This window comes from Takifugu flavidus, chromosome 21, assembly GCF_003711565.1.
Source record: "Takifugu flavidus isolate HTHZ2018 chromosome 21, ASM371156v2, whole genome shotgun sequence".
In the NCBI taxonomy this organism is placed as follows: Eukaryota; Metazoa; Chordata; class Actinopteri; order Tetraodontiformes; family Tetraodontidae; genus Takifugu; species Takifugu flavidus.
In genome coordinates this window covers 4,653,845-4,681,179 of record NC_079540.1, presented here as the reverse complement: position 1 = coordinate 4,681,179, position 27,335 = coordinate 4,653,845, and the positions used below count along the sequence as shown (strand labels likewise).

At 47.4% G+C, this 27,335-nt stretch overlaps 1 protein-coding gene across 4 annotated transcripts; it reads left to right on the top strand.

Moving 5' to 3' along the window:
- The first annotated feature begins 907 nt into the window (after nucleotides 1-907).
- On the top strand, nucleotides 908-25,493 carry adcy2b (adenylate cyclase 2b (brain)). 4 transcript variants are annotated; one of them, XM_057021402.1, is made up of 26 exons: nucleotides 908-1,310; nucleotides 1,429-1,723; nucleotides 6,660-6,857; nucleotides 9,122-9,283; nucleotides 9,998-10,147; nucleotides 11,528-11,676; nucleotides 12,514-12,625; nucleotides 13,758-13,885; nucleotides 14,327-14,485; nucleotides 15,064-15,196; nucleotides 17,122-17,298; nucleotides 17,372-17,412; nucleotides 17,501-17,581; nucleotides 17,909-17,978; nucleotides 18,159-18,256; nucleotides 18,867-18,951; nucleotides 19,694-19,834; nucleotides 19,901-20,053; nucleotides 20,521-20,705; nucleotides 21,198-21,282; nucleotides 22,511-22,669; nucleotides 23,063-23,209; nucleotides 23,472-23,579; nucleotides 23,772-23,886; nucleotides 23,971-24,095; nucleotides 24,165-25,493. In XM_057021402.1, exons 2-26 carry the CDS (start codon nucleotides 1,466-1,468, stop codon nucleotides 24,315-24,317), a joined length of 3,372 nt encoding a protein of 1,123 aa, XP_056877382.1. In that variant the 5' UTR covers nucleotides 908-1,310; nucleotides 1,429-1,465; the 3' UTR covers nucleotides 24,318-25,493. The 4 variants fall into 4 exon arrangements, with proteins under 4 accessions (XP_056877382.1, XP_056877381.1, XP_056877379.1 ...); XM_057021401.1 differs by having other exon boundaries at nucleotides 1,424-1,723; XM_057021399.1 differs by having other exon boundaries at nucleotides 908-1,723.
- Nucleotides 25,494-27,335: the final 1,842 nt, after the last annotated feature.

The following is a 27,335-nucleotide window of genomic DNA, read 5'->3' as shown; positions in this document are numbered from 1 at the left end:
GGACTCTAGAGAACCAAGAAGGTTGGGAACAGATATTCAATTGCTGCAATCTGTAATCCCACCACTAGTAGGTGCCAAATCCTGCAGGCTAGATCTTTAACGGACGAGTGAGCGATACATTTGACCCAGCTGCATCTGTGCCCCGTTGCCAGTTGGCTCTGAATGGTCGGTCTTGTGCTCGTGGGCTGCTTCTCTTCTGAAGTTCTGGGATTCTGGGAAGCTAGTGCGGCTGTTGTTTACCCGCTGACCTTCAGCTCCGCGTACAGGATCAGATTTTCAGGGGCAGCGCAGCCCGCGTCGGCCATTGGCGTGCCGAGCGGTTTGACACCTTTGAGGCAGCGTGGACCTTGAACATCACATGTAGCATGTTGAAAGAGAGAGAGTCAAAAAGGGAAGGCTGGAAGGAGGTTTCGTCATCATAGGTCGACCGTGCCTCATGTGCAAACTTTCATTCTTCCTCCCACTCTCTGTCCCCTGAAGATTTATCCTTCCTGTCGTCTTCCTCTTCCTCACGATTGTTCCCCCCAATTCTGTGTGGCTTCCTCCTTCATTTCTTTATCTCTTCCCTGGCAGCTGGATGGCATTTAGTTGTCTTTTTTTTTACACACCGTGTTGCTCTTCTTGCTTAACTACAGCTGTTGCAACCCATCTCACACACACACACACACACACACACACACAGAACCACAAAACCACGCACACGCTGACAGTCTTTCCTGTTTTACTGCCAACTTCACACTCTGTTTTTCTCTTTTGTACATTTCTAAGCTTCTCATTTTACTGTACTCCCTCTCTCTCCTTCACTCTCTTTCTCTCTCTACCATACTTGCACACACACACACACGCACACAGAATCTTGAGTCATACAACAGTTCTCCTCACATTAACTACTCTCACACATCACCATTCTCACATTTCCACTCAGTCTGACAGGCGCACGCACGCACATGCACAGTCCTCCCCACCACACCCCCTTTTCCTCTCGCCTTTCCCTCCCAGTCACACGCATTCTCTCTCTCTCCCTCAGTCCTGATCTGCACCTCAGCAGAGTAACATGCTGACTCGTTGCAGCCGCGGTTCAGAGCGCTAAGAGTCTGCAGAGAGAGACAAGAGGAAAGAGAGACAAGAGAGACAGGAGGAAAGAGAGACAGGAGCAGGCGGGAAGGCAGCAAGTCCTCATCTGACTGGAGGAACAGGTGGAGGGGAGTTGGGTTTCCAGCCCGTCATGACTGGACAGCGGCAGAGGATGCTTGGCGGACCGGTGCGGCTGCGAAGTTGAGATCATCTCACTCGGCGTCCGTCCTACAAAGGTGATCAAACTTTTTGCTGAACGAGAGGAGGCGGTGGAGGAGGAGTGAAGTTTATGAGGCAGGAGGGTGAAGGGGCCCCTCATCTCTTGTTGCTTTTGTGCACACCTGTTCAGCACAGCCGCGGAGCAGGACCACCCTTCCAACGGCAGCTCCCTATGTGGCAGGAGGCACTGTGGACACGTGGACGGTACCTGCTGGAGAAGAACGATGGCGGGGAGTGCACGGAGGGGCCCGACGGCCTGGGGGACGGCTTCCCCAGTTTCCAGGGCGAGGCGGAGGGCGAGAAGCCCCAGGACTGGCTGTACGAGTCCTACTACAGGATGAGCCAGCAGCATCCACTGATCGTGTTCCTGCTGCTGATCGTCATGGGAACCTGCCTGGCGCTGCTGGCCGTGTTCTTTGCTTCGGGTCTGGTGAGTGAAGGAGCATGTCCAGAGGTAGAGATCATGGCCGAGGCAGATATTTTATACCCACTGAGGGAATTTTTCCCTGTAGAGTGCTGCAAAAAAAAGTAACTGTGCAACATTCATCAAAACAGCAAAAACAAAATGTGCTGAATGAAGTGGATTAAGGTGTGAAGTGGATTAAGGTCCTGTATAAACGTGAAAAAGCACATGTGTGAATACGTGTGTGCACAAGTGGCCGTCGAGCGGCACTTTTAACCACAGCACCGGCTCTGCCGAGTGGTTCGAGAGCGGGATGAGAGTTCAGCTCCCGCTTGCGCGCGTCAGTGCTTTTGTCGAGTTAAAAAGTGTTGTTTTTGGCTAAAACCACTCCAACGCCACGCAGACTATTGTTTCCTCAAGTGCTGTTTTTTGTGGTCTTATGAAATAGCTGCACAAAAGGGAGCCCACTCACTGTTGTGGCTGCTGTTGTTTCTAAATTATTGTTTTGCTCCGGATCTCTACATCATCTGTCGATTTACGTCGCTTTCCTCCCAGCATCGGCGTGCTGCGACCCCCCCCCCCCCCCCCCTCCCTCCCGGCTGTGTTTTAGAGTAGCTATCACCCCGCCTGCTCAGTGCGCTTCGGGTTGCCGTCACAGAACTCCCAGCAATGTTCAATTAAACTTCATAACAGGGTTGTTCACCGTGAAGCTCCACCTAAATCAATCGCTTTACTTCTATTTGAGGCAAATCAATAAACCTTATTGCCCCCAGGAGGTCGATTAAACCCTCTCCTTTCTTTGCCACGTGTCCATGTTATTTGTCAGGTCAGCTACAGTTTCCCATAAGAGTTTCCTGCCATTCACGGCCCTGGACCGGTTAAACGTTCCCATTAGGTTCGAATAAAAATCCCACACCTGACTCCCGTTGGTGGCTTTTCACCAAAGCCTGAGAAATTATTTCTGCCTGGAGAAGAAGAATGACAGGAATAAATAGAGGTTGAGATGGAGGCTAGAGGCTGGGCGGCGCAGGGAGGGGGAGGATGTTGTTGTAAGTGTTCTGGCGTTATCAGCGAGCCGTCAGAAAGTCAACCAAAGCAGCGCTACGGCTCCCAAAATGATTGCGCGGCTTTATCTTTCCCCTCGAATCAGGGCTGGAGCGGGCCGACTGTCCCCCGCCCATATCGTGCTGCGCGCGCACGTGTGTGTGTTGGCATGAGTGCTCATTTTTTAAATGTGTGTGTGTGTGTGCTGTGTGTGAGGAAATGTCTCATTTCCTTTTAAGGTTTATCTGCGTTTTTGTATATATGATTCTACTTGTTGGTATGATGTGTGTGTGTGTGTGTGTGTGTGTGTGTGTGTGTGTGTGTGTGTGTGTGTGTGTGTGTGTGTGTGTGTGTGTGTGTATTCATTCATAGTTTAAGAGACCAATGTACCTGCTAATGTTGCACCGGAAATCTACATTTGCCATAAAGCTCCCATCATTTTAATCACTTACCGTTTCTCATCGATTCCATGGGTGCGTTTCCATTTACTGACTCCAGCTCTCATTTCACTCCATCATTTGTGCCCACTTTCTCCGCGTTTTCAGACCACTCGTTGATATTAACACGTAATTGGGTTCCAGCCCGTTGACTGTCTGATACATGCCGGGCGGCAGACGCAGGATGTTTGCGGAATAATGGATAATCAATGCGTTACTTAGCATCAGCAAGGTCGGAAAATGAAACGTAATTGGCGCGGTGACGTCACCGGTTCAGCCTTTCCCCTGAGCCGCGCTGGCTGAGGCGTGACACCACGACGTCAGAGGTGACACGGCTGGTTATTGTCATGTTTATTATCAGGGGTTTAAAGAGATTTGGTGAGAGGCTGATGTCATCGCTCCGATCTTTAGCCTCTCTTTTGTGTGTGTGCGCATACATGAAATTACTGTTTTGTTGTTGGATTTAAAAAAGTGAAGGACGAGAAGTCCTGAGCTCCGTTCTGATCGCAGTTGATGTTCAGTTATTTATAGGAAATTGATCAACGAGTTAAGCATGAAGAGCCGTACGTCATCAGCATAGAGGCGGGAATTGGTGTGAGTTTTACAGGAAATCCACCGTGTCGAGTCCCAGTTAGTGCCGGCATCTTTTGAGGAGATGGTTATCAATCCTCAATCCAAACTCGATTTTCTGGATGGGAGTATTTGTTTTTATCGCCCAACATGGGGACATTGGTTGTAGGTTCGATAAGTGGCATTTCAGTGGCGTTATCTGACTGGAGGCCCGATTGAATTATATTAGTGAACAAATTGGTCTGTAATTGCTGTTGGAGGCACTGAGTCTGGAGAGAATGACCTCTTAGTGGATCTGTCGCCACCTTTGACCTGTTTTATTACAGCGTCCACCAATTCACCGCCGACCTCAGAGACAATAGGGTTTTATTTGTTAAAAAAAAAAAGCAGACAACCTCAAATATATCTTAAATTCTGGCATATTTGGAGTTTTTGTGGCATTTCACTCAATAATCAGATTGCCAGCTCAGTTCCTGCTCTTTCCAACAGTTCTCCCACCCACCCCCCACCCCCCTCCATCCAATATACTAGCTGGATAAGCCAGACCGGACTAAAAAAAGAAATAATTGTTCGGGATAACAATGATGACAATGCAGTATATTATGGCAGGCGGGTACGACTCCCTTTCTTTGTGCCGTGTCGAGGGAAATGGCTTTAAATGCTTTCAAAAAGAGGGTTTAATGGGATTAGACTGCCTACAATCAGAACTGTGCAAAGTGCAGATGTACCTCTGGATACACCGAGGCAGTGAAAGAGCGAATCTCCCCCTCTTGGTAACCTGCGCGCACTCGTCTTTGTGTGAACTTGCTACGTATGCAAACGGTGCAAGAGACCGGCGGTGGTCTCGCGTCCGCTCTGCAGTTTGCTGTGTAGCAGTAGCGATCACGCCTTCATTGGGATTCGGTCTGGGCTCCAGGACGGGCGTGTATACCTGACTTGGCGTCAGCAGCCGGTTCCCAAGGGACGCTTTCTCCAGACCCTGACTCACGCTACCTCCGCTGCTACACCAGCACGGTGCCAAGAGGGGGGAAAAAAAGCTCTCTTCCTCCATTCGCTCTGGCCAAAGAGCTTCTGCTGCTTTTCAACAGGCCACTCGAGTCACTAAACCGTCGGTTCGGCCAGAAAATCGAGGCGGACGGCATGTCAACTTCCCATTTGGTTACATAAAAACATGTTAAGAGAGTCAAACACATTTATCTGCCCACACTGGTGTTCATTTGGCTGAAAAAAACAGGTGTTATCTTACCACAGGGGCTTTGCTAATGTAGTAATTTCAATTGCTGGAGCAGAATAACTTAATAATGCGCTTTGTGGGTCCGCGTCCATTAGCATGTGGTCAGCGGTCTCCTTTAAAAGATGATGGTGATCTATAATTGAAACATCAATAAAAGGCATTTTCCTTTCCTATTTATCTTAAAGGTCACCGAATAAATGCAAATCTCAACCGATAATGCTACAAATATCCCCATTTCACAGCAGATTTTTAATCCTGTCACAGAAGTTTGATGCAGCGGTGGCGAGAAGGAGGAAAATTACTTTAAACAGCCAATTTTTTAACAAGGGGAGGGAGAAACTGTGACAACCATGTGAGATAGTCTGTGCTTTGTGGTGCTATCTACACCAGTCGGTGTGAAACAGATAATACCATCGAGATAGGAGGGAATCTTTAAAACCACGGCCAGATTTATGTCTTTAAATGAAATATGCATCACAATTAAGATAAGGATGAACCATAAACTGCACCTTTAAATCAGTTTACTGGCAAGATTTAAAGGAGCCACCTCATGATTTAGGTAAAAACATCCTATGGGCGGTGGTTCAGTCTGTAGGGGACTCAGCTGAGAAGAGAAGGGTTACTGGTTCAAGACCCTAAATAACAAGACCTTACATAACAACAGCTTTCAATATTATAGAATACAAGAAGTTTAGACTGGGTACAGCAGATTCCATCCACAACCTAGAATCATGACCTTTAGGTTGATTATAGACCCCTTACTGTCCCCAGGTGTGACCGTGTGTGTGAATGTTGTGTCTGTGTGTGTGTGTGTGTGGTGTGTGTGTGTGTGTGACCAACTCTGAGCTCTTCAGGCTGTATTCCTCTAAATGAAGTGACAGGCTCCAGCATTCCAAGAAAATAAATGCACCTAAACGAGGTTCATCATGGGTTATTCACAGTGTGGCAGTGACAGTATCTTACCATGTGAGACATGCACGCTATGCTGCACTTTAGTGTGTATGTCGTAGTTTAGGAGATGAATGCACACTGGGAACATCAAACAAGGCTACAGGCCCTGATGTGGGTTCCGGTTGAAAACAAAGGGTGTGAGAGAGAGTGGGTGCGTGCCTATTTGTGTGTGTGTGTGTGTGTGTGTGTGTGTGTGTGTGTGTGTGTGTGTGTGTGTGTGTGTGTGTGTGTGTGTGTGAGAGATAAAAGCTTTTAAATGCTGACTTTGTGATTCAGTTGCGCATTCCCCGGGCTTAGGCCCATCAGCCTGCTGTGGTCCCTTCATCTGTGTGTGTGTCTGTCTCTCCTAATGGGGTCCTCTACAGTAATACACACAATACTGTATGTGTTTGTACAGATGACATGAATGAAGATGGATCGCTGGTTGATTCCTCCCACCGTTGTACATAAGTGAAGCCGCGGTCTTCCACGTGTCAGCAGGGAGGTCCCGTTCACACAACGGCCCCCTTAATTGAGCAGAGCACCTCTGACACTTGTGTCCTCACGCCTCTTTTTTATGGCTCCATCAAACAAACAATAATGGCTGCAGTACATCATGGGAGAGGAAACGGGATCATGAGTTTTCCTTGACAAAGCTCTTGTGCTGTCTGTCTGTTAGAGGTTGTAGCTGACTCTCAACCTGAACAAACCAGTCTCTCTCTCTCTCTCGCTCTCTCTCTCTCTCCAGAACACTGAGGAACATCTGACGTTCTTGGTCACGGTTCCCACTGCCCTCTTCCTCTTCCTGTCCATCTTCATCCTGGTCTGCATCGAGTCGGTCTTCAAGCGGATGCTCCGCCTCTTTTCACTCCTTATATGGGCTTGTCTGGTCACCATGGGTTACCTGTTTATGTTCTCAGGAGGAAGACTCAGCCCCTGGGACCAGGTAGATATATTATACCGTGTATGCATGTTTTTAATGAGTACATATACCTTTTTTTACTTGGGTAAGTATGTCATCAATTGGATGTTTCACCATAAGCTCCGTCCACCTTTCACCCAGCTAGATTTTTATTTTTAAACATACAGACTAAGACAAAATGTGCTTCTTACCACGCCGAAAAACCCCCAGAGCTTTATGTATCTTTAATCGATAGGGCACGTCACTGTACGTGCGTGCGTGCACAAGCATGCACTCAAAATTAATATGACTTGTGACAAGTGTTAATGAGGCCTGATGAGAGCTGGAGGTGAGCAGATCAGCAGACAGACACATTAGTTTTCAGCGCCAGGCTCCTTCGCTCCCTCTCTGTCTCGGGAATCCTATTTTCTCATACGAGCTCTGCTGTCGCCCTCCATTCATCAAATTCCATTTTCTCTCCCCAATCTTTTGCACCTGCCTCCTCCTCATATGTCGAGAGCGCCACAACCCTCCTGGGCTTAGCCCGTCGTGCCCAAATTTCCACCGGCCCATCCTATTCAGTCCTTCCATTCCCTTCCTCCCCTACGGAGATATTTTTACCTCTGCCACCTGTGAGGGCTGCATCTATCCGAGAGACAGGAAGTAGGTTGTAGCAGCAGAAATCTGAGAAACACGCTGAAAGGAAAACAGCAGGAACAGGAGCTTGCTCTCAGTGGGCTGGATTGATTGTGATTACCGGGAGAACAGCGTGTCTGATGGAGCAGTCAGCCCATAAGAGTGAAGGTGCAGGAACGGGGGGCTCTCAGCTCGGCTCTATTTTTTGCCTGATGCTCATCCTCTGTCTCCGTGTGCGAGGGCCAACATCATCCGCTGTCAGTTAAGGCCCTTCCTCCCACCGGCGGGCTGCGTCACCCTGTTTGCCTGGCCTTTATTTAATTTCCCACAAGTCCACAGCAGATTGAAGAAGGCTCCCGCACCTGCTGCCCTGGAATCAGGATGCAGCTAAACAGCTATGCAGCTATGTCTGTGAAAACAATAAAAAAAAGGACGCAGCAGCAAGCCACGGACGCTGTTGCCGACGCTGAAATAATGCAGCGGCGGAGCCGAGTACTCGGAACAAAAAGAGAGAAAAAGAGCCATGGAAGAAACTTCAATGAGGTGATGCAGAAAGCCCCCCCCCCTCCCCCCGCCCCCCACCCCACTCTCTCTGGAGGTGATTGAGGGTGTTAGGATTCAGGCAGGAGCGCTGCAGAGATGGAGTGCTTCTGGCTGCCCGCGTGACCCAGAGGAACACGTCACGCCGCTGAAATTGACTGCCAGTCTCAATTCCCGCTGACCAGCTCGGAGTTTCCTGCTCAGGCCGCACGACTCGCCATTAGTTCCACGTCGGGGCAGGAATTGAAACCTTTGGGGATCTATCCGTCGGCCAATCGTTCGCTCACATTCACCGAGGCTTCAGCTCGTCCGTGTCAAACCCACACTGCTCCTCGATTGAAGCATCTAACCAGTAAATATGCAAGGCGCAATAACCTTTATCTGCGGCTGCAGGCAGCAAACTGGAGCACCCTGGGCCGTAGGCAATTGTCACCAGAAGCTCAGCAGCCAAATCTGCCAGCTTTGCTGAAAGAACATTTTTTTGTCTGCTGTTTTCCTCTGCAGCTTATGGGTTTAGAATCCCCAGGACCCCGGTGACCATTTCTGTGTTTGCGAGAGAATACAGATTGCATTTTCATGCCTGGGGAATTTCATTCAGCCAGTGAATGTACACTTAAGTCACCGGTGGTTCCCATTGTTGCGGTTTAGACCCCATCTTAAGCTAAATGAGCCTCCGACAACACGTTCTAGAGCTAAAATAGTTTAGCTATCCTGTTTGTTTTTGAGCAGAACTTTTCCAGGCTCGCATTTTTCCCCCCAACCTGTCGTTCTGGATTCCGGTTTGCGCGCCAGCTCTCTGAACCTGAAAGATAGGGAAATAAACAGACAGGCAGGAAGGTCAGAGGTCATCCCCGTCCCAGCTGAAAGTGACTCTGATCCGTGCTGGTCGCCACCATAACAGGAAGGGTTGGACTTGACAGAGGAGGAAGTGGGGACGGATGAAGCAGGAGGTCAGCTTCCACTTATCAATGAGCAGTGCCTGGGAAACGCACGCACGTGCACGTTTGTGCAAGCAGACAGCAGACTGGAGGTCAGCCTAGGAGCTTTTGATGAATGAGACACAGGAAGCATCCACTAAACAACCGCACCAGAACGCGCTGTTGACCTCTTGTTTACTGTGTGTCTGTTTCCAGGTGTCTTTCTTCCTGTTTATTGTGTTTGTTGTCTACACCATGCTGCCCTTCTCTATGAGAGGAGCCATCATCGCCAGCGCCGTCACCTGCACGTCGCACACCGTCACGCTCAGCGTCTTTCTGGCCGCCAAAGTCACGGAGTTGGAGCCGCTAGTGTGGCAGGTGAGTGGCACGGCCGCCGACTCTTAGCACACCCCTCAACGCCTGGGTGGTGCAATCGACAGTTTGCACAACATCCTCTTGTACAGCAGTTACAGGCGGCGCGACTCTGCTTCGCACTCGGACTTCCCATTTTGACCCCAGTCGACTAAATCGCCGCGTCCAGACGCGATCGATGACGAAGTGTGACGTTTTAACGAGGACTTGGTTGGAAAGGGGTGAACCCGTCCTGTGGCGGCAAATCCTCGAGAGGCAGATAAACGGCATTTTTATGTCTTAATAAACCTGCTCTTTAAACTCTGTCGTAGCATCAATCAGAGCAGCAACGACTCATTAAATAAAAGAACAAAAAATTACTTTTATGGAGACGGCAAACAGCAGCACAGGCCTGGAGAATACTGGCATTCAGGAATGTATAAATATGTGACGGCAGATAACGGTGGGCGTAGCTGAGGTTTCCAATAAAATGTGCATTGCTGCCTACAGACAGAGCATCAAGGACAACCTACTGATAAACAGCGCTGCATTTTAAAGAGCTAGAGGTTGACATGGTGGCGTTAAGAGTGCGCTGTGCCCTGTTTTTACAAGGTTGCACTGCACACAGGGAAGGACGTATGTTGAATAAACACTGCGTCTATAGGCTATCAGGAACCTCATGACATTTTTTATTGTTTCTCCCCCCTTTGTGCGAATGTATGGGCGGCGCTTTTGTGGCAGATCTTTGCAAACGTCATCATCTTCATCTGTGGGAACCTGGCAGGAGCGTACCACAAACACCTCATGGACCTGGCGCTGAAGCAGACCTACCAAGACACCTGCAACTGCATCAAGTCCCCCATTAAACTGGAGTTTGAGAAGCACCAACAGGTACACACCCCAGAAAAGTGTATAAGCTTATCCACTTGTTGGCTACCGGCTAGTCTATTTGTATGCAAAATAATTAAAGAGATGTGTGTGAGTTAATATGCGTTAACCTGTGATGGGCTGACGACTTCTCCCCCCCCGGGACCCGCAGTTCTAAGAAACAGTTTCGGTTTTCATTAATAATGGCAAAAATGGTTCATGATTAGTTCGAGCAACCAGAACATCAGCGTTCCCCAAAGCTGCTCACGTCCATGCGATCATTAGTCACTACCAGGATAATGAAAAACCTCGTATTAATAGTTCATCCCATAATTAAATTACTTACAATTAGGAGCATATGAAAGGCAAATCAGTTTCTTTGACATAACAGAGCTCGTCATAATGAATCTGTGAATTACCAGTAGATTAAATTGAGGATCAATGAGCCGTCAAATGTCAAGGATTGCGTTCTTTCTATTTTACGCCTTTCGCTGCTGAGTGTATTGTTCTTTGCAACCATTTAAAACATCGTAACCACTCCATCCCCGAATGGTTCCGTTTAGTGTAATTATGAGAATATTTGCAGTTTTGTCAACTGTGTGCAGACGGTCAGTCAGCTGTGTCAAGAGACATGCGGTGACATTTGCTTGACATTAGCATCTAACCTGGCATTAGCGATCTACACAACCAAGGAAATGACACATGAAATTAAAAATTAATAGCCATCTCTGCAGTAATTGTAGGGCTCTGCTTGTGTGTTGTGATGTATTTGGTGGTGTATTTTTCTCCACAGCTGAAAAAAAAGAAAACCCTTTAGTTAGTGTTTAGCAAAGCTACGTTTCTGCAGGCTGAGAGCTGTTCATGTTTCCCCCAGCGTGAAAAACCCTGAATGCAGGTGGTGGTGGTGGTGGTGGTTGGAGGGGGGGAGTCTATTTTTAGCCCCCTACTCTTGCCTCTACTTAATTTGCAGCCGTGTTTTAGGAAATGAGCCCGCGGTGTGTGAACAATGTAATGACCCTCTCTGCTGTCAGTCGCATTTATGAGTCACACCCCCTCGGGCCGCCATCCGCTCAGTCTGATATGCACTCACACAAACACACACATGCGCCAAAACTACCTCAAACAAGCCTTCATTCTAAATCTGAATGCGGTGATAAATTACAGCCTGTAAAAATCGACAACGCAGCTGATGACCTTCGTTACCTTCCCACTTCCCCCTTCTCTTTTCGTGCTCCCTGACAACTGACTCCATTACCCAAAAACACGTGTTGTTTGAAGCGGTCTGGAGGGAATGCGCGTCAGCCTGTCACCGGCTGCATCTGAAATCAAGTCGCTGCTGCAAAGAGTCAATAGCTTGATGCAAAACCTGCACCCAGAGACATAAAAGCGCGTCCTTTTGTCCAGGAGCGTCTGCTGCTGTCCTTACTGCCGGCTCACATAGCCCGGGTGATGAAGGCCGAGATCATCCAGAGGCTGCAGGGCCCCAACTTTGGTCGAACCGAGAGCACCAACAACTTCCACAACCTGTACGTGCAGCGACACACCAATGTCAGGTAGGCTGCATTATCCCCCGTTAGCCACACTCCAGCATAATTAAGGTTATTTTCTCCTCTCACCTCGGTGTTTTATCGCCCCCATTTTTTCCCGCCGTCCTCTCTACCCGCTGTCGCGTTTGGATTGCTCGAGTGCTTTTCTCGTCGTCTCCTCTTTGTCTATACTCTCTGCATACTCCCATTCTTTTTCCAGTGCTTCATTCAACTCAATTCAGAGTTAATCCGCCTCGATTGCGCTCCGAGGTCATTTCGCCAAGCGCAGAGGAGTCCACGTCCTCTACTGCTGATGGCGTTCTCCACCTTTGTAGGGCTCACAAATCCCAGCTAACCTCGAGAAGCTCTTTAAAAACCTGTTAGTAATCAGGCCGACGCTTCACAGGGAAAACAATATTCATGCGATCTTGCACAGGTCCCAGGTGTGTGTGTGTGCGCGCATGTGTGTGTCTGCGTGCATAAATCTTCCTATTATCTTTCCAGTAATAAATTCTCACTCAGTGGGTTCGAGCAAAGAGGGCAAATTCCCGATAATAAAAGACCTGACATCTATGAAAAGGTGGCTTCGTGTTTCCCCCTGGGAGCTCCGGCAGTAACGAGCGCGGCAAAAATGACTTGAAAGTTATTCACGAAGACGTTTGGCAAATCTGCACCAGCTCTGCCCCAGATTCCACCTCAGATTTAAGGAAAACTGCTGCATCTCATTGCTATTTAAGTGTCTGTTAACCATTAAGAGACGCACGGAAAGAATGTTTTCAAAATTGGATTGAAGCGATTTAACCAAGTCTCACCTTCTGCATGAGGATTTGCTGCATGACGAGGCTCTGCTCTGCTCCTGTGCAGTATTCTGTACGCCGACATTGTGGGATTCACCAGGCTGGCCAGCGACTGCTCTCCCGGTGAACTGGTCCACACGCTGAACGAACTCTTCGGGAAGTTTGACCAGATCGCAAAGGTAACTCCATGAAACATTTGTTCTTGTGCCTCGTCTCTTTAGCCGCTTTAACCCCTTGGGGGGCACGGGGAGGGGGCGTATAGGCGAAGGCAGGGTCCACCCCTGGATGAGTCGCCACTTCATTGCAGTGGCATATGTGGGTTCGGGACCTTGCTCAAAGGGACCTCGGCAGTGCTCTGAAGGTGTTCCTGCACCTACCCCTACTACCAGAACACCTTCCATGTTTTGTCTGTACTGGGGCTCGAACCTTCCACTTCTCAGCCCAGATCCCGACACACTGAGCTACCACCACCCCTGTTCTTGCCCTGAGTTCTTTATTCAGTCCTCAGGTTTAGACTTTACTCTATTTAACATAGTAATAAAGACCATGGGCCTTGTTACAAGTCACTAATTAATGCATTTTTTTAATAATAATATATCTGTTTTCTAATAAATGTGTAAATAGTGCATACGTATGTGCCATGTACAAACTGTAAATTTACATGTAGCAGTATTACCTCAGAAAAAGTGGATTTTTTTATGATATATTAAAGAATTTGGCACATTTTGCGTGACATGCAGGTTTTCAGGGAGTCAAATATCAGAGAAAAACATCAGGTTGATGCGATGACAAAAAAGTCGCATTTCCTCCAATAGAAACTTCAGATATTAGAGAATGACCAAGAAATAACCAAGCCAATGTGCCGAGCCTCTGTTCTGCCTTCTATCATATGATGCCTGGCCTTTAAATAACGGCATGGCGTGCCCCGTGGCCAGTGCCGGCCTTGGTTCCGCACCTTCCCAGAGCGCTGTTCTCGTTTACAGCTGCGGGTTTCGCAGTGTGGGCCGGTCTCCTGGTCCCGTGGGTCCTCCGCTGCAGGTGTAAACAGTTGAGTCACCCTCTCTCGGCTTTTTCGCCCGGCAGCTCTGCCCTTCCGCCTGACGGAGCCGCCGTTACATAAACCAACGTGGCAAAGAGCCGCTGCGCATCCCACAAGAGGGAAAAGAACTAATGCGTTAGCTGCGTGGGTGTATGATTTTGGGTTTCATGGATGTGGCTGTGTGAGGAGGTGAGATCACGTACCAGAACATGTTGGCGCTTCAGGACAAATGTACACTCACCCCTTTTCTATTTTCTGACCTCCTCGTTAAGGAAAACGAGTGCATGCGCATCAAGATCCTGGGAGATTGTTACTACTGCGTGTCTGGTCTGCCGGAGTCCCTGCCCCACCACGCCAGGAACTGTGTGAAGATGGGATTGGATATGTGTGAGGCTATCAAGTAAAAGAATACCAGAGATGTTTCTTTTCCTTCGCTTAGTTCAAACACACACACACACACACACACACACACACACACACCTGGCACACAGATGAAGTGGACAAACTGAACTGAATTCTCTCTTTTAGCCCCTCTCTCTCTCTCTCTCTCTCTCTCTCTCTCGCCATGTCTCCCATGTGTGAAACTCACACACTGGATGTACACACATCCGTTTCATAGAGTGATATGTTTACTTGCCACCGCTGACCTTTAATCGCAAGTAGACGATGAGAAGCCGTCTGTTGTTGTGTTCTTCTCACTCTGTGCTTTAGCGAGTGTCTCTTCAAAAACAAGCTAACGATGGATGACAGTGGCACGCACTATTAAAATATTCCAAAATGACCAAGCGCCCCTTGTAAATCAACCCTCTACTGTGTGGCCCCTCCCCCAACCCCCCCACAGAAAGGTCCGGGATGCCACCGGAGTCGACATCAACATGCGTGTCGGCGTCCATTCCGGCAACGTCCTGTGCGGCGTGATCGGCCTTCGCAAGTGGCAGTACGACGTGTGGTCGCACGACGTGACGCTGGCCAACCACATGGAGGCAGGAGGCGTTCCCGGGTACGGCTGCGTCCTGCAAACCTGGCAGGAAGTGCACTGTCGTAGTTGACTAGCGCCGCCTGCTCGCTCAACATTTAACATTAAATGAAGTTCTCATTTGCAAGCTGTAAATCAGACACCAGTGAGTCCCGACAGTGCCTTTACCTCCAGATTCAGGTCCGCTTGGTCTTAATTTCCCCATTTTATAACGCCGCGGTAACGTGGCGATAAAGGTTTTCTGATTATCGTGCTGAGCTGTGAGCTGGAGCTGGACTCATTTTCTGCATCGTTACAGTGGCCCGGGCAGTTCTGTGGTCAGGCCAGATTCCAGAAAGCTCCTTTGACCCATTACCTCCACGGCTGTTATGCAGCCTTCGGGTCTGCCGTTCTATCGCTGCGGCAAATAAGGAGAAATTGGCAGGTCATTACGTGTGTGCTTCACTGAAAATAAGCTCCCCGCATTCTCTCAGTGGGATGCTAATGGTTTGTCTCCACTTCGGCCTGCTGAAAGGCTGTAGCCAAATGAAAGGAATCCCATCTGTTTCCGGCCCGTGTGATGGCAATTTAGGAACCTCTCCATCCTCTCTTTGTCCCTCCAGGAGGGTCCACATCTCCTCAGTGACGCTGGAACATCTGAACGGCTCGTACAAGGTGGAGCCTGGAGACGGACAGAGCCGAGACAGCTACCTGAAAGAACACAGGGTGGTCACCTTCCTGGTCGTTAACCCTAAGGTGAGGCAAGATTTTACAACCCAACAAGTCCCTCACTGGGAACTGGGTTGGTTCCCTGGTGGTGGTGGTGGTGGGGGGGAGGGGGGGATCCCAATTGTAGCTGTGGGAAGATTTTTAATATCCTCCTTGAAACAGCCGCACCACCGCAGCAGAAACTTCTCACAATAGAATATGTTTTGGACATGTCCTGTTTTAGATGATGATGCAGTGCAACATATTTTCAGCAGCACTGATTTAGCAGTCTTTCAGTGGGCAGGTCAGGTTTCAAATAAATAAAAAAATAAGCAAATAACAGCATATCCCACTCCTTCTGCCTGGAATAGGCAGCTCAACAGTTCCATCCGTGTCAACAGGTTCTCCCAGCGTTTGGTCAGTCTGCAGAACCACCTTAACGCCTGGTCAAACGGGGACACGAGCGGCCGGTAAAGGATGTTAAAAACATCTGCCTCTTTTATGAGCATCTCTAAGTAGGATGGCATCGGGAGCCAGTCAGTGTTTTTCTTGCCTCGGGAAACCTAAAATCATCCTTAACCATCCTCTGCTTCCCTGTAATCCTCTCCATCGCTTGGCTAAGATGCATCCATCTCTGAAAATATCTGCCATAAGACCTCCCCCAGGCTTCCTGCACGTTCAGCGTTCGCTTGCACTTCGGGGGCGCTCGAGGGTCTCGGGAGCATCTCTGCTCAGAAGAATTACGGCCAGATTTTCAGCGTTATTTTCAACGTTGATTCCTCCAAAACAGCCCTGTTTTGTTTGGCTTCTCTCCGCCTTTGCAGTTCTCTCCTCCGAGGTCAAGGATTAGTGGCTCCGTTTCTGAATCTTGCAGGAAAATACAGTAAATTCATGCCGCGACCACAATGCTTTCAGCAGGGAATGATCTGCAAGGATCCTTTTCTGTTGTAGTTGTTGTTTTCCCTCCTTTCCATTCACGAAGGCTAAGCTGCATTGAATAGAGGGACCTAATTTACTTTTGCTCCGTACAACTCCGGTGTAATTAACCAAACCAACATTCTTACTGTAGATGTGAAATGAACATCTAGGTGATTAAATTGGGATCCTTTTGAGATTAAACACCTTTGCCTGAGACAGTGGAGAATATGGGGTTCATCCTTTTGTACTTGTTAAAAACAAACACAGGGTGCGTTTGGCTCCGGATGGAGGCTGCAGAGGTGCGGAGATACGGATCCATATCCTTTATTTCTTGTTTTTGATCAGATGTTTTGGAAAAGGCTGCAGGTGCTCAGTGACATTTTCAACAATGCCCCGCGTCCATAAAGGCCAAACGCGGAGCTCGGGTCACAGGAGGCGCCACGTCCACTGTCATTATCGCTGAGTGTCAACTGTCAGATTCAAGGGGGGCGACGGGAAACCAACACCGGCGTCGCTGACCACGTCTGTGCAGGGCGCGGCGCTTTCGGTCGGTCGATTATCAGCCGCTGAACACGTGCGACAGACTCGTGTCCCTTTGTTTTCCCCACAAAGTTTCCCACAATATTTATGTTGACAAACGTGACTATTCAAAGCTCTGTGGACAAAAAAAACATGTCTTCTTAGGCCCAGAGCATCTCTGCGGCACCAGAGTGCTTCATCATTATGTTTTCTTGTCACATACTTTATTAAATAGGTGCAGCCTCCTGCACTTGGATTTATCGCTCAGACATTCTGAGCTTTTAACTACTTTATGATAAATTGTACAGCCTTTGTAAATAATAATGGTACTTTCAGTTATTGCGAGGTTGATGTTTCCAGCTAAATTGAGCTGAGATGGACGTTAAATCACTCTGATTTAGAGAGTGGGTTTAGCACCAAAAATCAAAGATTTAGAAACTCAGCGGTCTCTTACCGGAACTCAACACCTGGTTCACTGTTGTCGTGTGAATACATAAATTATTGTCCTTAGTTTTGCCCTATTATTGTCTTTCCAGACAGAGAGGCACAGCCCTCTGCTGTGTTTGCGCTCTCGGCCGTCTCTGGACAGCGGGAAGATGAGGGCGTCGGTCCGAATGACCCGCTACCTGGAGTCCTGGGGCGCCGCCAAGCCTTTCGCCAACCTGCACCATCGGGACAGCATGACCACCGATAATGGCAAGATCAACACCACGGTCAGTGTAACGCAAAGAGAACACACACCTGCACGGCCAGGCAGGTTTCTGAATGATCTGTTGCCTTTCCAAGGATGTGCCAATGGGTCAGTACCACTTCCAGAGGAGAGAAAGGTGAGTTTGGACGCCGCGGTGGCTGCAGATTCAGCGTCTCTTCGCACTGACCCACGTGCGTCTGTCCTCCGCTGCCTCTCCGCTTCAGGTCCAAATCGCAAAGGAGGAGGTTTGAGGAGGAACTCAATGAGCGGATGATTCGCACCATTGATGGCATCAACTCCCAGAAGTGAGTCTGGCCCTAAACTCTTCCATCCCAAGCTGTTAAAACTTTAAATTCATGTTTCAGAACGCCGTTTTGCATCAAAAGGCAATTTTCTCCTCGAGATTTTCCTTCCATCTATTTAAAAACTTGCTGCCAGGCAACTGGTTTTGTGATTTGATGGACACATCAATTGCATCAATTAACTCAATGGAAACACATATATTCCAGCAGTGCTGTATAGCTACAATTTGCACATGAATAAGCTGCATTTCTTTCACTTTCGACATACAAAATTGTGGTCAGACCAGACCAGATTTGACTAGTTCTTTGTTTTCCCTCTCCTGCACTTAGACAGTGGCTTAAATCAGAGGACATCCAGAGGATCTCATTGTTCTTTCACAACAAAGCGCTGGAAAAAGAGGTAAGCCAGCGCATACAAATCACTAAATCGCATTGTTTCGGGTCGTGAATCAATGGGACTGTATAGCTGTCAGACAGGAGTCATTAGGAAGTCCTCACAGCCGTATAGATCGCCTATAGTCACGTCACAACCTCAAACTCTTGCAGCCTTTTACCAGCTTCTCCTCTTTTTCCCCAACAGTACAGATCAACAACGCTCCCGGCATTCAAGTACTACGTCACCTGCGCCTGCCTCATATTCTGCTGCATATTCATCGTGCAGGTCCTCGTCTTGCCCAAGTAAGTCTGCACCCAATCACGACCACATTTAGACTGTGGAGCACCTCTACTCTCGGAGCGCTCTACCTGCACAGCGACCTGCAAAAAGCACTTGACACCAGCTGGCTCGTCAATGGGGCCGCGGTGGCGTTAAGTAGGTGGCGGGTCGCGAAAGGCAAGAACGCCAAGAGAGACGATCGAACGGGGTTGCGCGTCTATGATCAGCGTGCGCTGTCTCTGGGGTGCAATTATGCTAATTTGCTGCCTCTGGGAGGCAAAGGTGTAATTCAGCATCTGAGAGGACATTGATTATCTAAAACACGTCCCTCTCCCTTTTTGTGTCGTTCCTCCGTCGCAGCTTTCGTTTAGACGTGACATTGGCAAAAAATTCAACCCTCCGCGCTGCGTTTTTGTGTGAAATGAGCAAACTGCATTATGAAACAGCCCCCCCCACCCCCCAGCCCACAATGCATAGTTATGCTGGCTTAATGTAAAGAGATTACCGGTCGAATACATTTGAGCGTTCATTACATTTATTGCCTTGCGTGGCAGAGGGCCAACGTGGTGAGAAGATTTACATGCTTCCTTTTGTGTGTGTGTGTGTGTGTGTGTGTGTGTGTGTGTGTTGTAGAACTGCTGTGCTAGGGATCTCCTTTGGCCTGGCATTCATTCTGCTGGCTCTGATCCTGCTCCTTTGCTTCGTCGATCACATTCTGGTGGGTTTCATTGGATTCCTCAGGTAGACAGTAAGACGAGATCTCACACGTATCATATAAATAAGTAACCAGGGGTCCCCGAGTGAGTACTTTATTTTCCATACAGGGAGGTGTGACTGAAAAGAATCTCAGGCTGTGGATTTTACAGTATATTTATTGTGTTAGTAACAATATATACAGAGCAGAACACATGTTGTGTTCTGGCCTTTCTTCACAACATGACAACGAGAGTTCATATATCAATTTACTGAAGCACAGGGGACATCAGATAACGGAGGTGGAACACAGAAGGATGGTCACAGCGAAGAGTAAATGCAGTCATTATAGGTGATTAGGCTCCGGGTGCACACCACTGGAACACAGAGCTGCGGCGCACCTCATCAGAGTTTGGTTGTTTCACAAAGACAGATGAGGTTTAGAGAGCATCTTCCTTCCATCCTTCATCATCCCTCTGCTTTCTGCCACTGGCAGACACATGTCGCAAGGGTTTACTGGGTAATCAATAACTGATTTCCTTCCTAAGAGCCATTTTATGGCCTCCTGAGAGTGTTTTATCTACCAATAGGTGTGACACAGTGATAAAGAGTTACCGATAAACCTTCCCCATCCCTTGAACTCTCAACCGTACATCATATTTATACACCAATTAGGTCCATCTCTGTTTTTTATAGCATCATTATGTGCATTTTCTTCCCCCTCCTTTCTCCTTTTCCTGTCTCATTCTGCAATGTTGCATCCTCAGCAGGGATGGAAAAGGTCCTTTTGCCCCCTCGCCTGGTTCCCTACGTCTTCCCCCATTATAGTCACCAATAACCCCTGGCTGCGGCTGGTCCTCACCATGACGACCACGGCCCTCATATTGGTGATGGCGGTCCTAAATATGGTGAGGAGGAAGTCAAAAATAAGGCTGTTGCCCGGAGCTGTTAAAAATCTGGTTTTTGTTTGCTAGTTTTTCGTGGAGGATCCCGGAGGACCTACGACCGAGGTCCTGACAGCGTTCCCACCTGAGGTCCTGATATCTACTCCCCCTACGAATCTAACGAACACCAGCCTGTTGGACTACGAGGATGAAAACACGGCAGAAATCAAGTTTTACCTGCCCGTGAGTGCAGAAATGAATACTTATGTGTCATATAAACACTCGTAAACCCACGAAACCCGGTTAATTGTGAGGCTTTGCATCAATACAGCTGAACGAAGTATCCTCAACAGGATCCAAATTTTATTTTAGACATTAATGAATAACAGATGTGCTGTGTTTAAGAATTCATGAAGCTCAAAGACACAGCAGGGCTCCAACGAGCCCAGAGCTCATACATGAATAAAATAGTGACGGCAGTTATTGAAAATTATTTAAATTACTTATTAAAACCGCCAAAGTATCTCATTAAATACACTTGCCAGTAATTTCCTGGCAATTAATGTATTTGAACATGAATATTTGCATAGGTCGAGGGGTTATGAGAAGTTCCAATATTGGTCTTTGGGGATTTTATTTAAATAGTTATACTAAGTAGAACACTCGGATAAGGGTATTTAATTGTTCTGTACACTGTTCATCATCTCCAGTACTTCATCTACTGCTGTATATTGGGCCTGGTGTCGTGCTCAGTGTTCCTGAGGATCAACTACGAGCTGAAGATGGTGGTGATGCTGGTCGCCGTGGTGATTTACAACGTCATCATCCTCTACACACACTCCTCGTTGCTGGACGACTTCAGCAAAGCGCTCTACCCCGCGGAGGCGCTGGACAGGTATCTGCACAACGGTTGCTAGTTTGAATTAAGGTCAAGGCCGCGGACCCGAGGTAGGCGGAGCCTTTGTGACGTGCGCTGCTGAGGGGAGGCCGATGGAGTGGCAGAGCGAGACGCCTCAGAGTGGAGCTGAATTCATTCAATGCCTGTGACTGACAGCAAGTGTTGGGGAAAAGGGGCAAAAAATCCCATTATGTGAAAAAATTCTGCAGCGCCTGAAGAAAAAAGAAAAAAAAAGTTTTTTATCTTGGTATTTCTGTTCCGTCGGCAAAGTGCTGGACGTGAGAATAGTTTCAAGTTTGTTTCCAGGCAGGACCCACCAATTCACACTATATTACCTTGAAAAATAGCTCAGCACGACCAACTCTGCATTAAGGCCCAAATGAGGCTGTAAAAGAAAAACTTTCCACATTTAAAATCATCCTGGACAGTAAAACCAGAATAAATTAGTTCTCTGACTGCGTCTGCGTGATCTCGCCTTTCTCCACGCAGACCCGGAGTGCTGAAGGATCTGAAGACGATGGGCTCGGTGAATCTCTTCATCTTCTTCATCACTCTGCTGGTACTGGCCCGACAGGTCGGTGGCAGCCTTTGTACTGCGGCATATTTTATTTTCCACCATGTTTTCTCCCATCCTACAAAAATAATACTGTATATTCTTTTGAACATCAGTGTAAGCTTGGTTGGGTGGCTGAGGCACTCTACAGTAGAACCGGGTCATCTTCGTCAGCTGGGGCGCCTCCTCCGTCTCTTCTCTGTCCACCCTCCCCTCTTCATCCCCACTGACACAGATCTGGTGCCTTTTCTGTTTTTAGGGGGCTCCCATTCATCATCTGAGCCCCAAAGCAGATGTTGGGGACAGAACACTCCCCCAGGAGAATCTGCTGGTGAAAGTGGGGCTCTGCTATCAGTCTCATTCTGGGTCATTACCAAGTGAAGGGAGGCCGGGGGGAGGTGTTCTTGAAACATAACAGCAGCAGTAAACTTGTTACTGTCATATTGTTACTGTCAGCTGCGCTCTTATTACAGTCTCATCGAATCTTCGCCCCGACGCTGATGGGTGGAAATTAATTTATCAATTATCGTCAAAGGCAGAGTGAGCCGCACAGTTGGAAGACTCCATCTTACACCAGTTCAGCCTGCTATATTTACGTGCAACCTATCTTTGACCTTGGCGGCTGCATTTTAAGAAATGCACGGGGGGGAGAAACCGTTTTAGGAAAAGCAGGCCGCCGCTAACGTTCCCTGAAGAACAAACCTGAGATGGATTCCGGAGGCTTCTGTACTGTTTGTTTTTTTTAAACAGCATCTGAATGAGCCGTGTTTCCTCCGGCCCACTTTCTGCTCCCCTCCCTCTCCAAACAAGTGCTCAAAGTTGAAGTGCACAATTTATGCACCGCACAAATGCTCCAAATTATTTCTCTTTGCACCTCAGCTTTTCGACAATACAGCACAGAATGTGAGAGGCTGCGCTGCTTAACCCATGGCATGGCTTTGGTAATCTCTAGGGCAATGATATTAATCGCACACATTCATCACGTAGGAAGCAAAGCACATGCACGGAATATAGCGCTCCCATCAATATGCACGCACAGGTAGCGGCAGCCCAGAAGAATACATGCCAACATAATGGCGTGGTCACATGACCACCCCTGGATCCCTGCACATTTGGGATAGATTTCAAGACACTGATGTGTGTTTTTAAAGCCCTGTATATATAGTTTTAATGCACAGGGCTATAGGTTGCGTCCTGAACACCTCAGCTCTCTGTGACTGACCCTTTACTCCGTGTCCTCCTGTAACAGAATGAGTATTACTGTCGGTTGGACTTCCTGTGGCGGGACAAGTTCAAGAGGGAGTGCGAGGAGATCGAAACCATGGAGAACCTCAACCGGGTCCTGCTGGAAAACGTCCTACCCGCCCACGTGGCCGAGCACTTTCTGGGCCGCAACTGGAAGAACGAGGTGCATTCCAGCGATTTTTCTTTGTCTGTCTATGGCCCGTCGACTGTCTGCTGATGCATGACGTCACCCCCACGCACGGTTCCGCCTGTTTCCCGAGCATACTTTCCACTCACTGCTCATCTCTGTAACCCTCTCCAGTGCTGTAAACCTTTGGTTGCACTCTCTACCCTCATTTCCTCTATTCTTACATCTGTTTCACTCTCTGAATCCAATTACTTTTTCCCTGCTGCAGTGACCCCCTCGCAGAGATGATTAAACTTTCGTCGTATGTATTTTTAGACTCAGTGTCACCGTTCAGTTCATAGATCTTCTCGAGTTCTTCCGAAGCCGCAGACCTTTGCTTTCCTTCGCTACAACGCGCCCTGCTGTTATCTCCCTGTTGTTTGTTATCAGGACCTTTATCACCAGTCCTACGAGTCGGTGTGTGTGATGTTCGCCTCCATCCCGGATTTTAAAGAGTTTTACACAGAGTCCGATGTCAATAAGGAAGGACTGGAGTGTCTCCGTCTGCTCAATGAGATCATAGCGGACTTTGATGAGGTAGCTGAGATCATTTCACTGTTTTAACCCAATAAATCCCTGCTGGATTTTGTTAAATCATCAAATCATAAATCATGCACAGTTCTGTAATCACGTGAAATCTTTAAGTATCATTACTTTACTAAACAACAAGCATATCCTCATATCCTCATCAAACAAGTCGTTATATATTTGACACATTATCATACATTAAATTATTTGGGTCCTGAAATTGAGCATTCTGTCTCTTTAGTTTAACGGCATTTGTTTCATTTGCCCTCAGCTGCTGTCCAAACCTAAATTCAGCGGGGTGGAGAAGATCAAGACCATCGGCAGCACCTATATGGCCGCGACTGGGCTCAACGTGACCCCTGGACCAGACTGTGCTCAGGTAGACCTTTGGGTGGGGGTTTGGGGGGTATTTTTGCAACAAGAGGCATGTCGATAAACACTTTTCATTCCTCACACTTTATTTTTTACGATAAATCCATTCACAGCCACACCATTTAGTTATAACAACTGTAAAGTTAATAACAAGGTGAGCACGTGGGTCGGATGGGGCTCATTTCTGCACGTCCCTCAGGAACATGACAGACAGTACATGCACATTGGCACGATGGTGGAGTTCGCTTTCGCACTCGTGGGGAAGCTTGACGTCATCAACAAGCACTCCTTCAACGACTTCAGGCTCAGGATTGGTGAGAACATTCGGTATTTGCGAGTTAAAGCAGCCGACTCTGACTTTTATTGAGAGTGAGGTGTGATTTGCCACTTCCTGTCAGGGATAAACCATGGGCCAGTGATCGCGGGTGTGATCGGCGCACAGAAGCCCCAGTACGACATCTGGGGCAACAGCGTGAACGTGGCCAGCCGAATGGAGACCACCGGGGTGTTGGGGAAAATACAGGTGTGTAATAAAGATACAGGGGGACGGCATTGACTCTCGGTAGGTGCACTCATGTGGATTTCTCCACAGGTGACAGAGGAGACAAGTCGAATCTTAAGTTCCCTCGGGTACCTGTGCTCATGTCGCGGCATCATCAACGTGAAAGGCAAAGGGGAGCTTAAGACCTACTTTGTTCACACAGAGATGACCCGATCTCTATCACAAGGGACCGTGATGCCTTGATGTCACCGTTGGACGAACGCTGACACTTGAGGATCAAGCGTCATCGTGCCCTCTGTCTTAAATCCATTACCAGAAGCCAGCAGAACAATGGATAAATGACTGTGAAGAACCACCCTGTCCTTTTAGTCGCTAAAATGGTCCTTCGCTGCATTGTTGTTCCAAGGACTGCGCCTCCAAGGAGCCTCTTGGCTGTCTAAACGAGTGCCTGACTGAATGGAGGCTTGTTAAATTAGTGCGGCTCTCAAGGACCCCTGTCACCCATCCGTACAATAGTTGTGGTGTGGAGCTAATTAGCCATGCCGGCGTTGCAGTGCTTCGGAGCCTTAAACTCCAGCAAACTGAGCTGCCTGTCAAGCTGTTTTTATATCTGCAGGCCAGTTTTCTTTTCCATTTTGTTGGAAATGGATGTTACAATAGTTTATTGTCATATAGAGCAGCTGATGCCAACAAGCCGCTAGTGCGATGGGTAGTTTGCCAAAAACCTGTGAATCGTATTTATAGCTTTAGAGCTGTGTTTGTGTCCCACTATGGTGTAGGTGGACTCAGGATTCAATAGGAATGTAGAAGTTTGTCTTTTGAAAACGACAGAGTAATGTGTGTAACTGTTCACTGCCGCCATTTTGTTATTCATTAAATATTTGTTTATAGATAGTGTAAGTCTGCATTTTGATAATGAATATAAAAGGAACAGGAAACTTGTTGTTTCTTTTTTAAATTGATGTAAACTCAATTGGTGTGGGTGTTAAACAAATCTTCCAGTAGGGGGCGCTCAACCCGTCCTGCACAAGCTAAAAAGTACCTTCATCTCTCCCTTGTCATCCTTTAATCTTGTTAAAAGTGTCTCTCTAAATATGTTATTACCAACAACAACAATTGCAAGAACCGTTTCAGAGAGAATTTTGAGTTTGTGTTCTGAAGAGGAGCAAACAGGAACCGTTCTGGAGTTCTCCTGAGGAGGGGCCACCGGTCACCGAGGATGTTGTTGGATTTGACACCTTTCTGGTACAAGACTGAACTTCTGGGACCACAAATTTCGATTTCCAGTATGTTAACTGGTTATGGACTTGACACACAGTTATAACCAAAGCTTAGCTGTTGCCCTGGTAACTCTTCAACAGGAGTGGTGTGGTTATAACAACAGTGTGGGAAAATAAATAACAGAAATATTCATCTTGAGCAGGAATCAGTCATCCACTCAGGTAACTGTGTGTGTGTGCCATAAACTCACTGTGTGCTCCTTTTCCTGACCTGAACAGTTCTTCATACTGATGAAACGGCTTCAGAGGGAGACATAAACCAATAATGTAAAGTTGAAGACAGAGTTTTGCCACCACGTGATTTAAAAAAAAGAAGAAAGAAAGCTGTTAACGGGCTGAGAAATGCTTCTGAATTCAAAACACTCGCTGGCCTAGATTAAATTTCTCTGCCGTTTTGCCTATTTATAGCTCGTAAAGTCTGAACCGTTCCAGAATCAGCGGGAGAAGGTGTTATTTACACTAACATGACCATGTGGGCGACAGTCGCGAATAAATTAATAAATAAAATCCATTCAGGCTTTTTTTCCCCTTCATGTGACCGTTTTAATGAGTAACTGTTTAAAATGCGCAACAAAGTCTCCCAGAATGAAGAGTTTGGCTTTAATGACAGCTACCACTTCAGCAAAGTTAATGTTTGTCTAATAAAAGAGTGGATTTGGAATGTTCTAAAGCTACCATTCAAGGAGCCCAAATGGTATTTATCCCCATTACTGAATGTCAATGCTCTTCTTCTTTTTTCTCCTCTTAATCCTCTTTTTCTTCTGCCACAGTAACAAAAAAGGTTTTAAATTAAGTCAGACGCTGCACAGAATACTTTGGTAACCTTCTGTTAGGCTGTCCTAGTCAGGAACAAAGCGGGACAGGTCACCGGGACAGGCCACCATGAGGACACCGGGACAGGACACACACCATTCACTCACCCCAAGGGGTCAATATAGAGTCTCAGACCAGTTTAGTCTGCATGTGTTTAAACTTGTCCCAAAATTGCTGACTGCAGTAGGTAGTAGGGAGTCCAGGAGGTCTGGGATTCGCTCTCCACGGCGACAACTCCATCGCAGGCGTAGGTGGTTGCTAGGATACGGCGAGATCCCGACGCTGATTCGTCTGTGGTGTGTTTACGTACCGGTACTTGGAAAAATAAAAGGTCAAATGTGAGCATCACGTAAGGTAAAATACCCCCAAAATATAACTCTGTGGATGTAATATTGATTGAGTCCGATTAATATTACGTAAGGTTAACGAATATAGCGGATTTCATTATTTATTTGATATTTTGCGTAAAACATTTTGTCCGGCTCGCAGCTGATTTTTTTTTTTTTTAATCTAACCTGCTGTGCTGGAATGAAATTTACGGTCTGGGAAGAAAAGAAAGTGGCCCCATATTGCAGATGTTTCCAGCAACAGTGGCCAGAAAGAGCTTTAGGGTGTGTGAGAGGAGGGACGTGATCGGCACCTGCTTTCTTTAATACTGCGGCAGCTGTAATTACTACTGACATTTCAGAGGGATGGATATTGCTGCTTGGCAGGAGTCACCGTGGGGATGAAACCACCTGAAGGCAGGAGTCAGTTATTCAGTGGCCCCGTGTTATTAAAGGCAGATAAGAGCGGTGCCCCCAGTATTTTACAGACGGTGTTTTATTAAAGCGGCGTTAAATGTCACAGATTTCGATGTTTCATAGTATTTAAAGTGGCGTGGAGGAGGAAGAAGCAAATCTCACTGTAAACTAGAACACCCTTTAAACAGGTTAAAGGTCGTAAAACTTCTAGTTGATCTGAAACAAGACAGTCAAAACAAAGTTTATTGGGGAAAAAATGGTTTATTACTGATATCACATCTCCCTCTACTGGTCACATGGAGTAGTAGAACATCTATTTTAATTTGTAGAATACATAAGATAGACTAAAATTGGTTATTTTAACGGGATATAATTATTATTATTATTGGTAGTAGTAGTTTAGCTCAACAAAACAAATTTTGACA